The sequence below is a fragment of the Parasteatoda tepidariorum genome, unplaced genomic scaffold (assembly GCF_043381705.1).
Source record: "Parasteatoda tepidariorum isolate YZ-2023 unplaced genomic scaffold, CAS_Ptep_4.0 HiC_scaffold_846, whole genome shotgun sequence".
In the NCBI taxonomy this organism is placed as follows: domain Eukaryota; kingdom Metazoa; phylum Arthropoda; class Arachnida; order Araneae; family Theridiidae; genus Parasteatoda; species Parasteatoda tepidariorum.
In genome coordinates, this window is record NW_027261934.1 from 6663 (window position 1) to 20675 (window position 14013).

General features: G+C 33.0%; 2 protein-coding genes across 2 annotated transcripts; both read left to right on the plus strand.

The window, feature by feature from the left end:
* Nucleotides 1-501: 501 nt before the first annotated feature.
* LOC107451111 (uncharacterized) lies at nucleotides 502-5501 on the plus strand. Its single transcript, XM_043055644.1, has 2 exons — nucleotides 502-573; nucleotides 4138-5501. The coding sequence occupies exons 1-2, from the start codon at nucleotides 559-561 to the stop codon at nucleotides 5341-5343; spliced, it is 1221 nt and encodes a 406-aa protein (XP_042911578.1). The 5' UTR covers nucleotides 502-558; the 3' UTR covers nucleotides 5344-5501.
* Nucleotides 5502-8152: 2651 nt separating this feature from the next.
* LOC107451102 (uncharacterized) lies at nucleotides 8153-11454 on the plus strand. The gene is made up of 2 exons (XM_016067095.4): nucleotides 8153-8337; nucleotides 11035-11454. The coding sequence occupies exons 1-2, from the start codon at nucleotides 8323-8325 to the stop codon at nucleotides 11359-11361; spliced, it is 342 nt and encodes a 113-aa protein (XP_015922581.1). The 5' UTR covers nucleotides 8153-8322; the 3' UTR covers nucleotides 11362-11454.
* The last annotated feature ends 2559 nt before the right edge of the window (nucleotides 11455-14013 follow it).

The window sequence follows — 14013 nt, forward strand, 5'->3', positions numbered from 1 at the left end:
ACTTTTTTTTGTACGAAAACTACTAGACTAGGAAACTTTAAATTATTAAAGTTTATTTACAAACTTAAAACGGAAAAAAAATTAATAAAAATCTGGAATTTTAAAATTTTTTTTCTTCCTTTTCTCGGAATTTTTTTTCCCAGATTTTTTTAAAAATTATTTTATTATTATTTTATTATTATTTTTCTTTTTCCCTTTTTTTAGTGTTCTGTAATTTTTCCATGTTTACTCTACATTTTGAACTTATTTCATGAGTTCTATTTACTTGCAGCTAATGCTCATTAAATAAAACTTATTGTTTTTCTTAAGTTTCTACGTTTTTTTCCTTTTTGTCATTTTTGCACTTATCTATTATGCTATAATATATATATATTTAAAAGCATCTACCATGTTCTCCATCACCTCTGCTACCTTCATCACCATCTGAGTCATATATTTCATTTAAAAGCCTGTGATTTTGATCAGTTGGATCAACTTATATAAAATAATTTTATTTTCCAGGGTTGGTGAAAACTGAAGAAGTATTGAAAGACACTTGTCTCGGTGTACAATTGAAATATGAAGATAATAGCAGTGAGCAGAAATTTCATTTCACGTTTTTCTTTTTTTTTAGTGCAGTAAGTTTTAAAGTAGAGGGTTCACATAATATAAATTATTTAGAATCCACAACACAGGTCGTAATTTTAATAAATAAATAGAATGGCGAATGCGATCAGAAACGAAATGAATATTTTAATTTTTTATTTTATGACCGACCCAATTTTGGTTTACAACTACTAATGTTCAACTCCGTAGACTTGTCATTTTGATCCCAATCCAGAAGAACTCTTGGATCAAGTATTGGAGGAAATTTGTCTTTGTGGGGGACGTTTTGATTAAACTAACCTGCATTTGAATTTGCGTTACATGGTGAGGAAAACCACGAAAACGTCCCACGGTTAGACTGATGGCAAGGAGACTCTAACCCATGATCTGTCTACCACTGAGGATATTTTACGTCTGCACTGTGGTCAGTGTGGTCGGGTGCGGAATTCGAATCGACCTGTCATCGCTGGGATTCGAACCCGGTTTACCTCATAGGAAGGCGAATGCTCTATCCCTTGAGCCCCTATTACTGAAACGATATAAGTATGGGGAAAAATGCTTAAAGTCTCCGTTAAGGGGAAATTTGGAGCTTCACTCACAGCATACAGTTGATGGAATGCCATAAAATTTGCAGCCTTATTGTTTCACAAATGAAAATAATATTTATTGTAGCCCATGTGGTAATCACATGCATTCAGTTAGGGTTGAACGAATATTGGCTCGAATGCCATAAAGTCTTAAGAATTTCACCTAGCCTGTATATGCAAAAGCTTGCATCTTCACATTATCCAGAACACAGAAAAAAATTAGTTCTGTAAAACAATATCTTTTTCTGCCACAAGGACTATAAAATATCGAAATTTAAAGAATGTAATATTTCAAGGTTTCAAAGCTTTTTAACAGCTAATTAAAATTCCGAAAATTGCAACATAAATGATAATTTTGCTCTTGGCTATTGCACAGATTATGTTCAAAGTGTCAGATTTCTCGTACTTTTCTGAGCACATACGGAAAAATTCCTCTACTTAGCTTTTACGGAAATTTTGCTCTTCGCGGCATTTACTCAATGGAGCATAAACGGCTTTACACAACGAATCATATACTAGAATCAACTGAGCATGTACGAAAAGTTAGTCTATGCATTCCATCCAGTATATTTAGTGTTCTGGGGTTCTGAAACTATTGCGTTAATTTTTATACAATTAGCAGTTATGTTTATTTTAACTTTAATAATTGGCTTATTGGTGTCGTTTGGGGAAGGTACATAAATTTGTATCGCAAGCTCTATGGAATTGTAACTATTATTATTGCCCATTGGCAATATGGGTCTTGGTTTGGGTTTGATGGCGTAGCCTGATGGCAAGGGGACTATAATCCATGATCCATCTATACTGAGGATATTTTACGTCAGCATTGTGGTCGGTACAAGTCGGATGAGGAATTCGTATCGATCAGACATCGCCGGAATTCGAACCCAGCCATTGAAAGGCGAAAGCTCTATCACCTGAGCCATCACGGCTCTGTTTTTCTGTATTATATTTTACAAAGCTTTCTTATCTGGACGCTACGGATAGTGTTTAGGACCTCATGCTCTGATTTTCGTTTTTTTAAAATCTTTTTGCCTTTGTATTTTCTTTTTGTCTCTAAAACATCTGATTTTTCCGAGATTCTCTAACAGAAAGAATTTTTTCCAAATAATTAGAGAGCAAAGTTCAACTGTGTTCGCGAGTAATAGTAAACAGTGCGCATGCGTCGTCATTGCATGCGTTGCTATGGCGATCGCTGCTGTTTTCCTTTTTATTTTCACCAGCAGTCATTCTTAATGTATTTGATAGTAATGAAGCGATCGAATGTTTAAAAATTTCTTTTATTTTGATTTTACATCTTTTCTTTTAAAACATTATTTTAAATTAGCTTGTTTTGCAATCGCGGGAGTTGATTTGCTTTTAGCAATTTCTGTGATAAGCAGCAATGTTTCCAAGGGGAACACTTGTATATAAAAATTATAATTAGCAATGTTTCGAGAGCTGCAAAGCAAATTTTCTTATTGGCTAATAGAATTTCTCTTTTTCTTTCCTCCACCGAAACACTTTTCTGTAACACTCTCCTAAGCACTCGTGACTTTTCATTATATTGCCCCAAACTTTCTAATTTTGAGCCTTGGTAGCTCAGGGGATAGAGCGTTCACCTTCCAATGAGGTGAATCGGGTTCGAATCTTAGCAATGGCTGGTCGGTACGACTTCCTCACCCAGCTCGCATCGATCGCAGTGCTGACGTAAAATATTCTCAGTGATAGACAGATCATGGGTTAGAGTAAGGCTAACAGTGGGAGGTTTTGTGTGGGTTTCCATCAAAAAGTTCACCAAGAAGGTAAATTTCCCCCAATACTTGATTTTGGAGTTCCCTTGTCTTCTGGATCGGACTCAAAATTACAAGGCTACGGTGTTGAACATTAGTAGTCGTCAACCCATTATTAGGTCTGTTGTTTAACAACGGTTATAAAAATCTTTAATTTTTATTATACGTTTTTTGTTACATGCTTTTTTAATTGTATGTTAGGTTATAAAAATCTTTAATTTTTATTATACGTTTTTTGTTACATACTTTTTTAATTGTATGTTAGAATGTTTTATTTTTTGTTTAAGTCTCTAAATTGTGAGCAAATGTATCAATTCAAAAATAAATGAATGAAGGCAGAATTTTTTAAGCCCTTATGCTAACAAATAGTGAAAATAATATTGAAAATTGATATCAAAATATGGTATGGTATTTTCGAGTCTACTACTAGTTTTAGAAGAAGTTCTATAACCAACCCTCTTAATTTGAATTATTGCAATTCTTGCCCAAAATGAAGTGAAAAAATATGCACACTGTGGGTAACAGATTAATAAGCGCGAATAAAAAACAAAAAGAAAAACAAACAGGAATCAAAAGAAGAACGAAATAACACAGCCGGAGGCGACAGAGACGGGTAAAAGGCTACAAATATTCCAACACGCTCCATTTGACAATTAAACAGACTTTTATATTTTCAATTCCACCTTCTTTACTATCGATTAAACAGGTTTTCAAAACGCTTAATGGGTTGTAATTGTTGTAAACCCTGTATATCCGAGGATGAAACTCAAAATAGGGAATATAGAACAAGCGGTAGAAGAACACTAATTTTTAAAATATTGCAAACATTAACGTCGTTTGATGGCGTTTTAAACTGTGTCTGAAAAAAATTAAAAAAAGTAATAATAAGTATGAAGAAAAGAACCGATTAAAATACAAAGAGGTTGAATGTTTATATACTTGCCAATAGTAACATGCTTAGCTGTAGAAGAATCTTTTCGATTTTTTTAGGCCAGGGTATCATTATGCAGGAAATGAATATCAGCTTGAGACAATTTTACGGGAAATATTAGTGGAATATGAAAGATTGTTTCATTTCATTTATCATTAATTCTTTTAAAGATAAAAAAAAACCTCTCTAAAATAATATGAACTTTTTCCTTTCATACATAAAAGAAATGTTTTAAATAATACTATTTTAATTTCTTTGGCAGATCTCATTTCTTACGATTTCTGTTGTCTTCTTAGTAAGCGTGGCTCAAAATCTGCAAAACAGTACAGAAGTAAGTACGGGAGGAAACTCTGGATATTCAGGAGGAGGTGGAAGAAGCGGTTCAGAAGGAAACTCAGGGGGATATAGAGGAAGTGGTTCAGGAGGAAAATTAGGGAGAGATGGAGGAAGTAGTTCAGAAGGAAACTCAGGGGGATATGGAGGAAGTGGTTCAGGAGGAAAGACAGGGAGAGATGGAGGAAGCGGTTCAGAAGGAAACTCAGGGGGATATAGAGGAAGTGGTTCAGAAGGAAACTCGGGGCGAGATGGAGAAAGTGGTTCAGAAGGAAACTCGGGGAGAGATGGAGAAAGTGGTTCAGAAGGAAACTCATGGAGAGATGGAGAAAGTGGTTCAGAAGGAAACTCAGAAGGCGATGGAAGAAGAGGCTCAGTATTTAACTCAGGAGGAGAAGAAGAAATAGGTTCAGAAGGAAAATCAGGAAGAAATAGAGGATTAGATTCAGAAGGAAACTCAAAAATAGATGGAGGAAGTGGTTCAGAAGGAAACTCGGGTGAGGATGGACGAGATTCAGATAGAAATTCAGACGAAGGAGAAAGCAATTCAGAAAGAAACTCAGATGGAGATGAAGAACGTTCAGAAAGAAATTCAGACAAAGGAAGGGAGTCAGAGGAAAACTCAAAAGATGGAGATGAAAGAGGTTCAGACGAAAATCCAAACAGAGAGGAAGGTTCGGTAAGTGACTCAGATGGTGATGAAGGTAGCAGAGGTGATGGAGAACATGGTAGAGGCGAAAGAAGTCACAGGGGAAGTTATTGGAGATCACTTAGAGGGAGAGGAGATTATGGAAATTCATACAGAAGAAGAGATCACGGAGGATCATACAGAGGAGAAGATCTTGAAAGATCATATAGAGGAAGAGGCTATGGAAGATCATACAGAGGAGAAGATCGTGAAGGATCTTATAGAGGAGGAGGTAGTGGAAGATCATATAGAGGAGAAGATCGTGAAGGATCTTATAGAGGAAGAGGCTACGGAAGATCATACAGAGAAGATCGTGACGGATCTTATAGAGGAAGAGGTAGTGGAAGATCATATAGAGGAGAATATAATGAAGGATTATATAGAAGACGGGGAGGTACAGAACCAAGAGGAGAGTACGAGAATAATAATAACAATGTCAGAGATTAAGTGAAAATTAAAATGACTGAATATACAGAAATGTAAAAAAAAATAATTAAACAAATCCATTTGAATGAATAAAATGTGAGGAACATATAGAGTAATCCTCTTTATACTTTTTCTCTTGGTAAACTTTTATACAAAATAAAGCTGGGCACTTTATTTTTTCCTGGGTTATATTTTACTACAATTTTAACAGTTGAAATTTCTCGCACTAAATGTCGAATGCTAATTTTTGTTTATTACATCTTACTTCATTTTTCTACACACGTTCACTTCAAAGTTTCTAAATCTTAAGGATTTTGCACTGTAAAAGAGAATGTAATGTAAAGTTGAACATCCAATTTAACCATAGCATCTTATTTTTTTTAATATAGAGAGCTGATTCAATGCTGATTCAATGACGATAAATTATAATGATTGGAAAACTATTGAAACCAACATTTAGGTATTTTTATCGGAAACCTGGAAATATTTAAAAGCTCTAGAAAGTTGAAAGGTGGTTAAAAGCTTTCATGATAGAACTCAATTGTTAATAATGAAAAGCCAGTTCATAAAAACATGGTAAAAAAAGTAAAAACAATTTAAATCACAGAAGAAACATTTTGGGAAATTTTAACTCTTAAAAAAATGTATTTCTTTTAAAAATTTTTAATTTTAAAATTTTGCAACATTTCTTGGGTAATACTCAAGATTATCATAACTTGATGTGAATATATATATATATATATATATATATATAGCCCCTTTCCCGAGGTATATACATCCATGCATTTGATAAAATGCTTGGAATGCGTATGCTGACCATCGTCTTCCTAAAACAAACAAAAAACTGGCAGCAAAATTTCTAAAAGAACTTTCATAAACTTTGCTTTCTAATTATTTGGAAAAAATTCTTTCTGTTAGAAAATCTCGGAAAAATCAGATGTTTTAGAGACAAAAAGAAAATACAAGGGTAAAAAGATTAAAAAAAACGAAAATCAGAGCATGAGGTCCTAAATGCTATCCGTAGCGTCCAGAAAGCTTTGTAAATTATAATACAGAAAAACAGAGCCGTGATGGCTCAGGTGACAGAGCTTTCACCTTTCAATGATGTGAACTTCGAATTCCGGCGATGTCTGGTCGATACGAATTCCTCATCCGACTTGTACCGACCACAGTGCTGACATAAAATATCCTCAGTATAGATAGATCATGGATTATAGTCTCCTTGCCATCAGGCTAATCGTGGGAGGTTCTTATGGTCTTCCTCTCCATGTAACACAAATGCTGGTTAGTTCCATCAAAAAGTCTTCCACGAAGGCAAATATCTCTCAGTACTGGATCCAAGAGCTCCTTTGTTTTCTGTATTGGGTTAAAAATTTCAAAGCTCCGGAGATGAATATTAGTAGTCGTAAACTCAAAAATTGGGTTGGCTGCTCAACGACCATAAAATAAAATAAAAATAGACAAAGACAATATATAGAAATAATTCTACATCAATTTGTTTGAATTACATTTTCACAAACTTAGGGCACATTTACTACTAATTCGAACCTGCATAACAATTACCTGAATAACGAGATGAATCAATCTCAACTTATTTTAAAACAATTACAAAATCCGTAGTTTGAAGAAGTTCGTGATTAATTTTAAAACGTGGGTGAGACTGAGTCATATGGTTGTTGAGTTAACCAGATAACTTACTTTCAGCAATTTCCAAAATTTATTTCAAAACCCGTCAGTAGATGGCATTTCTAACGTAGATAACTATAAAACTACGTTTTCTTAAATAATCACTACTTTTAACAACCGCGAGGTGCAATCCGAGGATTCAACATGATGAGGAAGCATTGTTTTACAGTTCAGAAAAGAGCAGCGCCATCTGTCAAAAATTTTTGTAGTTAATTTTTTAAAAATAGGTTGTCGTTGAATTCCAGTTTTCTAGTTGACAAATGGTAAAAATATATAATAAGGGTGGTGTTTACAGAACATCTTGAATTCAAATTTCAGAACTTTCTCTGTGACAATCTGCAGATTGGGTCAGAGGCGAATCTTTTCTTTTCTACTCGGCTTTACCTATGAAAGTCGCAACGTATTTGCTTTTCATTTGTTTCAGTTAAAATAAAAAATAAAATAAAAAAGCAAATACTGCGTATTTTATGTTTCAGTCGCGATGGTTCAGGGGATAGAGCATTCACTTTCCCATGAGACAAACCGAGTTCGAATACCAGCGATGGCTGGTCGATACGAATTCCTCGTCCAGCTTGCACCAACCACAGTGTTGACATGAAATATCCTCAGTGGTAGACGGATCATGGATTAGAGTCCCCTTGCCGTCAGGCTAACCATGGGAGGTTCTCGTGGTCTTCCTCTCCATATAAAGCAAATGCGGTTAGTTCCATAAAAAAGTCAGTCACGAAGGCAAATATCTCTGAGTACTGGATCCAAGAGTTCCTTTGTCTTCCGTATTGGGTTCAAAATTATAAGGCTACGTAGAGGAACATTAGTAGTTGTAAACCTGAAAATTNATATAATATAATATTTTTAATTAACTTTTAATAGGAAAAATGAAAGAATTCGAATCAAATTTTCATCATTTTGTCAGAAAGTGTCTTTTTTCCCTATTGATTTGCACGTGTTTACTCCAACTAAATAATATTTGTATGTTTTTCTTTGAAAGTATTGTGCGTACATCACTTCCTTTAGCAGTAAATATTCTTCCGTATTGATTCATGAATGGAACGCACTGCAACTCTGCAACATCCTGAATCTTTGTCACACGCAAAGTTGGAACGCAACCAGTGTTTATTATTCCACAGTTCATTGTTCTTCATCAAATAATTGAAGGTATCTCGCACTAAAGGGGTGGTTTTCGGAATCAGTAAATCTGTTATCCCTGGAAAAAAAGTCACGGAATGAAAACAAATTTGGGAGTATAAATTGAGATCAATATTATATTTTGTTATTGATACTTGATATTAGATCTTTGAGGAAAGAAGAATCAACATGAAGCTAACTTTAGTGAGTAACTATTTTTTTAATTATTTTCCGATATAACTATTTCTGATGAAAACATTTAATATAAGAATGGTTCTTAGATAGAACGAAAAATGTAATGCTATTTAATCATCTATTACTGCACTGTTAAAATTTTCATCCGAAAATGATGGTAAAATTACTCTCAGCTGTCTGTCCGATTAATCGTAAAGTTTACGGTAAAGAACATTTTTTTTCCTTTTTGGTTTTGAAACCATTTACAAAAAGTATGGTTATAAAACCATGAATACAAAACTATACTGTTTTTTGACCATTTACAACTAGCATTTTTCTAAAACGTAAAAAAAAAAACTAATTATTTAACTAGACATAGGAGCTCGGCTTTTCGTAAGGTAATGGGCATAGAAGAGTGTCGAAGAATCGAAATTCTTCATGTGTTGAAGAGAATGGAGAAAATAGTGTGGTGTCACCACTAGGACTCGAACTCCAGATCTGCCGGTCTTGAGATAGACAGATAAGCCCGCTCGGCTATAATATGTGCGCAGTTGCAAAGAGCTAAGTAGCTTCATCAGGTGGTTCTAGTGGGCGCGATAAAATTCTGGTTGTTTTACCGTATTAGGTAAAAGCAGTTAATAAACAGTTTTTCTCAAGCTTGCCAGTTTGATTGCCATTTTATTTACGGTTATTTGACTGTTTCGATTAAATATGGTAAAATAATAATTCAATAAGTTGCTATTTAACAATTTTTTTTCGTGAAATTTCTAAGAGTGTAGCATGCTATACGTTCACGTAGTTACTTTAGAACAATCACGCTTCTCTATAGAGCTTTAATAGAACATTCCTGAATGAACGTGTGGTTTATTATAATACGAGAGCTCCACATTTCTTTACTTAAAATAATTTTACACTAGAGGATAACTTGTTAATAGGTTATTTTTACACTATCCATGGCTTGTATAGCTGCAGATAACAATTCGTTAGTTATATTTACAGCACTATTACATTTTCGTATAATTTTTAAGGTAACCTTTCGAAAGAATGTATTTTCTACAACAATATTTTTAAACGTAATTTCTAAATTTTGTTTTAGAAAAGTTTCTAAACAATTTGATAGTTTGTTTTGATAGTAACTGATCTCAATTCTAAGAATAAAGCAAAATGTGGACGGCCTTAAAAAATACAAAAACTTTCTATTTTCTCTCGCTTTTTATGTCTTTTTTTTTAAGTAGTCCGCCATTTTTGAGACACAGTGTATTTTTCAAAGCAGTTAGTCATTTCTTATAAAACAAATCATCATCGTCACGACAGTCCAGGGCATTATCTGGAATGTTTTTCCATACCGTTCTTATTTAATAACTGTCCTGGAACAGCAGACCCAGCTTTTTGTGCTTACGGCTAATAATGCTCAACTCCGCAGCCTTGCAATTTTGAACCCAATCAAGAATACAAGGGAGCTTTTGGATCAAATATAGGGAAAAAATTGTTCGTGGAGGGCTTTAAGATGCAATTAACTGGTATTTGTGCGACATAGGGAGGAAAACCACAAAAACCTCCCACTGTTAGCCTGACGGCTAGGGGACTCTAAACCATGATCCGTCTACCACTGAGACATTTTACGTCACCACAGTTGTCTGTGTCAGCCGGTTGCGAAATTCGTATCGACCAACTATCGCTGGGATTCGAACCAGGTTCACCTCATTGAAAGACCAAGCTCTATCCCCTGAGGCAGCACGGCTCAAAAATAACGTCTCGCATTTGACAGAATTTGAACATGCGCGGGAAGATCCAAAAGGATTTCTAGTCGTTCTTATTATTGCTCTCCGATTTTCTCTAACTGGAATTGCAAATAGCTCTTCTTCCGGTGATGGCTGTTCGATACGAATCCACATACGGCTTATACCGACAGCAGTGCTGACGTGAAATATCCTCAGTGGTAGACGGATCATGGGTTAGAATCCTTTTGCCGTCAAGCTAACTGTTAGAGGTTCTCGTGGTCTTCCTCTCCATGTAACGCAAATGAGGGTTAGTTCCATCAGAAAGTTCTCAACGATGCCATATTTCTCCCAATACTTGATCCAGGAGTTCCTTTGTTTTCTGGATAGGGTTCAAAATTACAAGGGTACGGATTTGAACTTTGTCGTAAACCGATAAAATTGGGTCGACTGTTCTACGACGGTTATATATTTATAAAAAATGGATCTTCCAGGTGAAAAAATTCAGCCACACTGTGAATTTTTAAAAAAAATGTCTTTGAAATACTCAAGTTCATTAGCCATTCTAAAAAACGGATAACTCTTTATCCCAAGATGTTATTTATTGTTTAAAATTATAGTTTTGCCTCAAGTGTGAGGAACTTAAACTATAGCTTTTTATTTTCCTTGGCAATAAAGCTTCCAAAAACTCAGTCAAGTGTCATATTGTCATTGGACATTCCTTTACTAAATGCGAAGAATATATGAATCCACAACGAAACATTCTTTGGTAAAATATACAAAATTTTATAAACAATAACAGTGACATGAAAGGAAATTTTTTAGATGTGTAAATTTTAAATACGATAAACACTTATTTTTTTTTATTTTGTAAACTACGTATTGGCAATTATTTATTTATTTACAAATAAATTACTATAAATGATACAAATAAATATTGAAAACACTTATTACAATTATATTATTTATTGACAAATTTACATTTGATTAAAATATCCTAACTTGACAGATCCTTCTTATTGTGGCCACTGTGGTTGTTGTGGCATGCAATGCAAAACCTCACAGAAAGAGAAATAGCCGTGATGAACCCAGCAAGGAAGAATCTGGTTCTGAAAAATCCACTGATGACCCAGAATGCAAGGGAGCTTCTGGTGAGAGTGAAAATAATTCAGAAAATGATGAGACAAGGGGAAGTAATGAAGGTAATAGTGAAAGTACTGGAGATGGGGAAGGTTCTTCCAGTAGTGGATGGACAGAATCAAGTAGTGAAATTGGCATCGAGGTATCGAGTTCTGGAGAAGATAAAACAACTAGTAGTCCTGGTTCTTCAAAATAGAGGCAGTCATGCGAGTTGTTTATGCTCTAATATTAAAGTTATGTATAATCATATCAAAAAAGAATTAAAGTTGTTATATAATACTTAAGAATACATTTGTCTTATTATTTAAAGTGACTGATTCGAAATAAAAGTACTTTTAACAATCCTATTTTTCGAAAAAAAAAGAATTTTTTTCTCATTTAGAAGGTTTTTTAATTTTATTTTTACCAATTTATTTAACATTCTTAGAAGAATGTTAAATAAACCGAATAATTTTAACATTTATTTATCAACTCGGAGAGGTCCTAATAAAAAGCTTGTGTTCATTTTACAAGGTCTTAAACTCTTACAAGGTTCTATAATGAAAATATGTGTCTTTTATAATGTGCAGTCAAGAAACTTGATTTGAAAGTTCTATAAAATAGTTTTAAATATGATTGTAAAATGATAGTAATGAAAATATGCCGCAAAATCCATCTCATAATTTTCAGTATTCATTTTTATTCGAGTTTCAAATGTTTCCCAGAATACTTCGTAGTGGCAAGAAAGAACACTAAGAAATGAAACGGTCACAGTACACTGTGGGTCAGAACACCATGATCTTTGGCCAAAAATCAATAATTTAATTTTCAACTAAAATATGTGTAGGCAGTTTTAATATAGCCCAAATTAAATATTCATAATCATTCCAAACATTATAATTTACTTTTCGGACCGACGAGAGTACAGTGTAATGAAAAATATGTTAATTTTTTTTTTTTTAATGTAACTTTAAAATTTTTATTTCAGAAATATATATAGGAATTTCTCCTTACTGTTACATTCTAATCAGAGTAATTAGTCTGAAATTATAGTACAATTTTTCAATTTGTTGGATTCATTAATACTCTTGACAAACTTACAGTTTATCTTATCATTTGACATTTTACAATGTTTGAATGACGTTCGAATTTTAGTTCCAAAAAGTTCCACGAAGTAATTAGCTAAACTTTTTTTGTTGTCTTCTTTGATGTTTCTACCTTCCCCATTTTGTCCGTATTGAAAAGGTGAACTAAATATACCGAAAAACAAAAATTATGTTTTTTTTTTCATGTTTTCGCTTTATTTAATTCGCAGGAATTTTTAATATTACTTCGGAAATATTATTTGCTTTTTATTTTTAATATAAAATTACGAAAATCATTATATTTTCATTGCTATAATTAATTATTTAACCGTACTATATTATTTTTTTTAATTTTTGCTCTCCATATTTCAGTCACCATTTTGATTTTTTTGTGTGGATATTTCAATTTACCAGCACATTAAAACCCCTAAATAAAAAACCCCAAATTTTGAAACAAATTGTATCAAATGCTAATTTTGGCCACGAGACCTTGGATGCTGGCCTACTGTACTCTGTTGCAATTAACTATCCAGCAAAATTTTATTGGCTTAAATTAGCAGCATATTTAAAAAAGCCATAGCAAAAGCTTTTACAAATAGTGCCAGAGAAAAATGCAATGCATTTGTTTCAAAATTTTACATAGTAATTTTTTAGAAACTGTCATAGACTGAAGAAATATTGAAGTTTATTAAATAATAACAATTTTAAAAAATAATTAATTTTCTGAAAAACTGACCGAAGCCAGATACCATTCCAACTTCGAATCGGATCAAAACTCCAAAAATTCCGACATTTTATGTATTTTTTTTTAAAAAAAACACTTAGAAATATTAAAATTTTGTTTCTAACTGTCAGAATTCTAACGACTTTAAAGTTATTTGTTTATCTCTTAAAATTCATAACATAATTTGGTGCTAAATAAAAATTACTGCAATACAAATTACAAAGACTATTCCTCTTTTACTTCGGTTGCTTGTATAATAAACACAATTTTTAAAAAAATACAGCAGTTTACTTGGTTTTTCAAAAATGAACAAAAAACTGAGGACATACAAATTTATTTTGACGTTCAAAGTAATTCTTGCCAGCTAACTTTAAGAAAGTCGCCCTTTCCTTTCAAAAAGTTGAAAATATTTGCTTAAAAATTTGTTAATATTATTTCTCAACGTAAGCACAATTCAAAATAAGAAACATTTCTCCGAAAGGCGATCACAGGTCAACCATTGTCAAAATGGTTGCTGTCTAATTTTTTTTTCACCCTCTTTATTTTTGATATTCACCTAAATTAGTATTGAAAACGGTCCAGTTTGAACTGTTGGTTAGAATTTCTGCTTCTTAATTAAAACAATAAAAACAAAAATATCGTTCAAATGAAGAAATTCTCGTTTATTCACAACTCTAGAAGTATTTATGGGATCTCTCTGTTGCCATAGCTCAAAAATAAACTTACCCACTTAATGCATAAAAAAATTAAAAAAGAAAAATAATAATTCTAGAAAAAAAATTATCAAACAGCAGCTGTCGCCATAGCAACGCATGTGCTCTGCTTACTATTACTCTTGAACACAGTTGAAAAGTGTGATGACTTTCAAATGACTTTCACGCCATTAAACTCTAAACAACACCCATTTTGAAAAAAGGGTTAAGCAAATAACTTCGTAATAATTTTTAATCTAATGATCGGATTTAAGTTGCAATCTTATTAGTTCGAGTAGCTAACCTTAGATATGCTAATTAGTTTGAGATTAATTATTAACTTTTTGTTAAAAATAAAGAATTTAAGG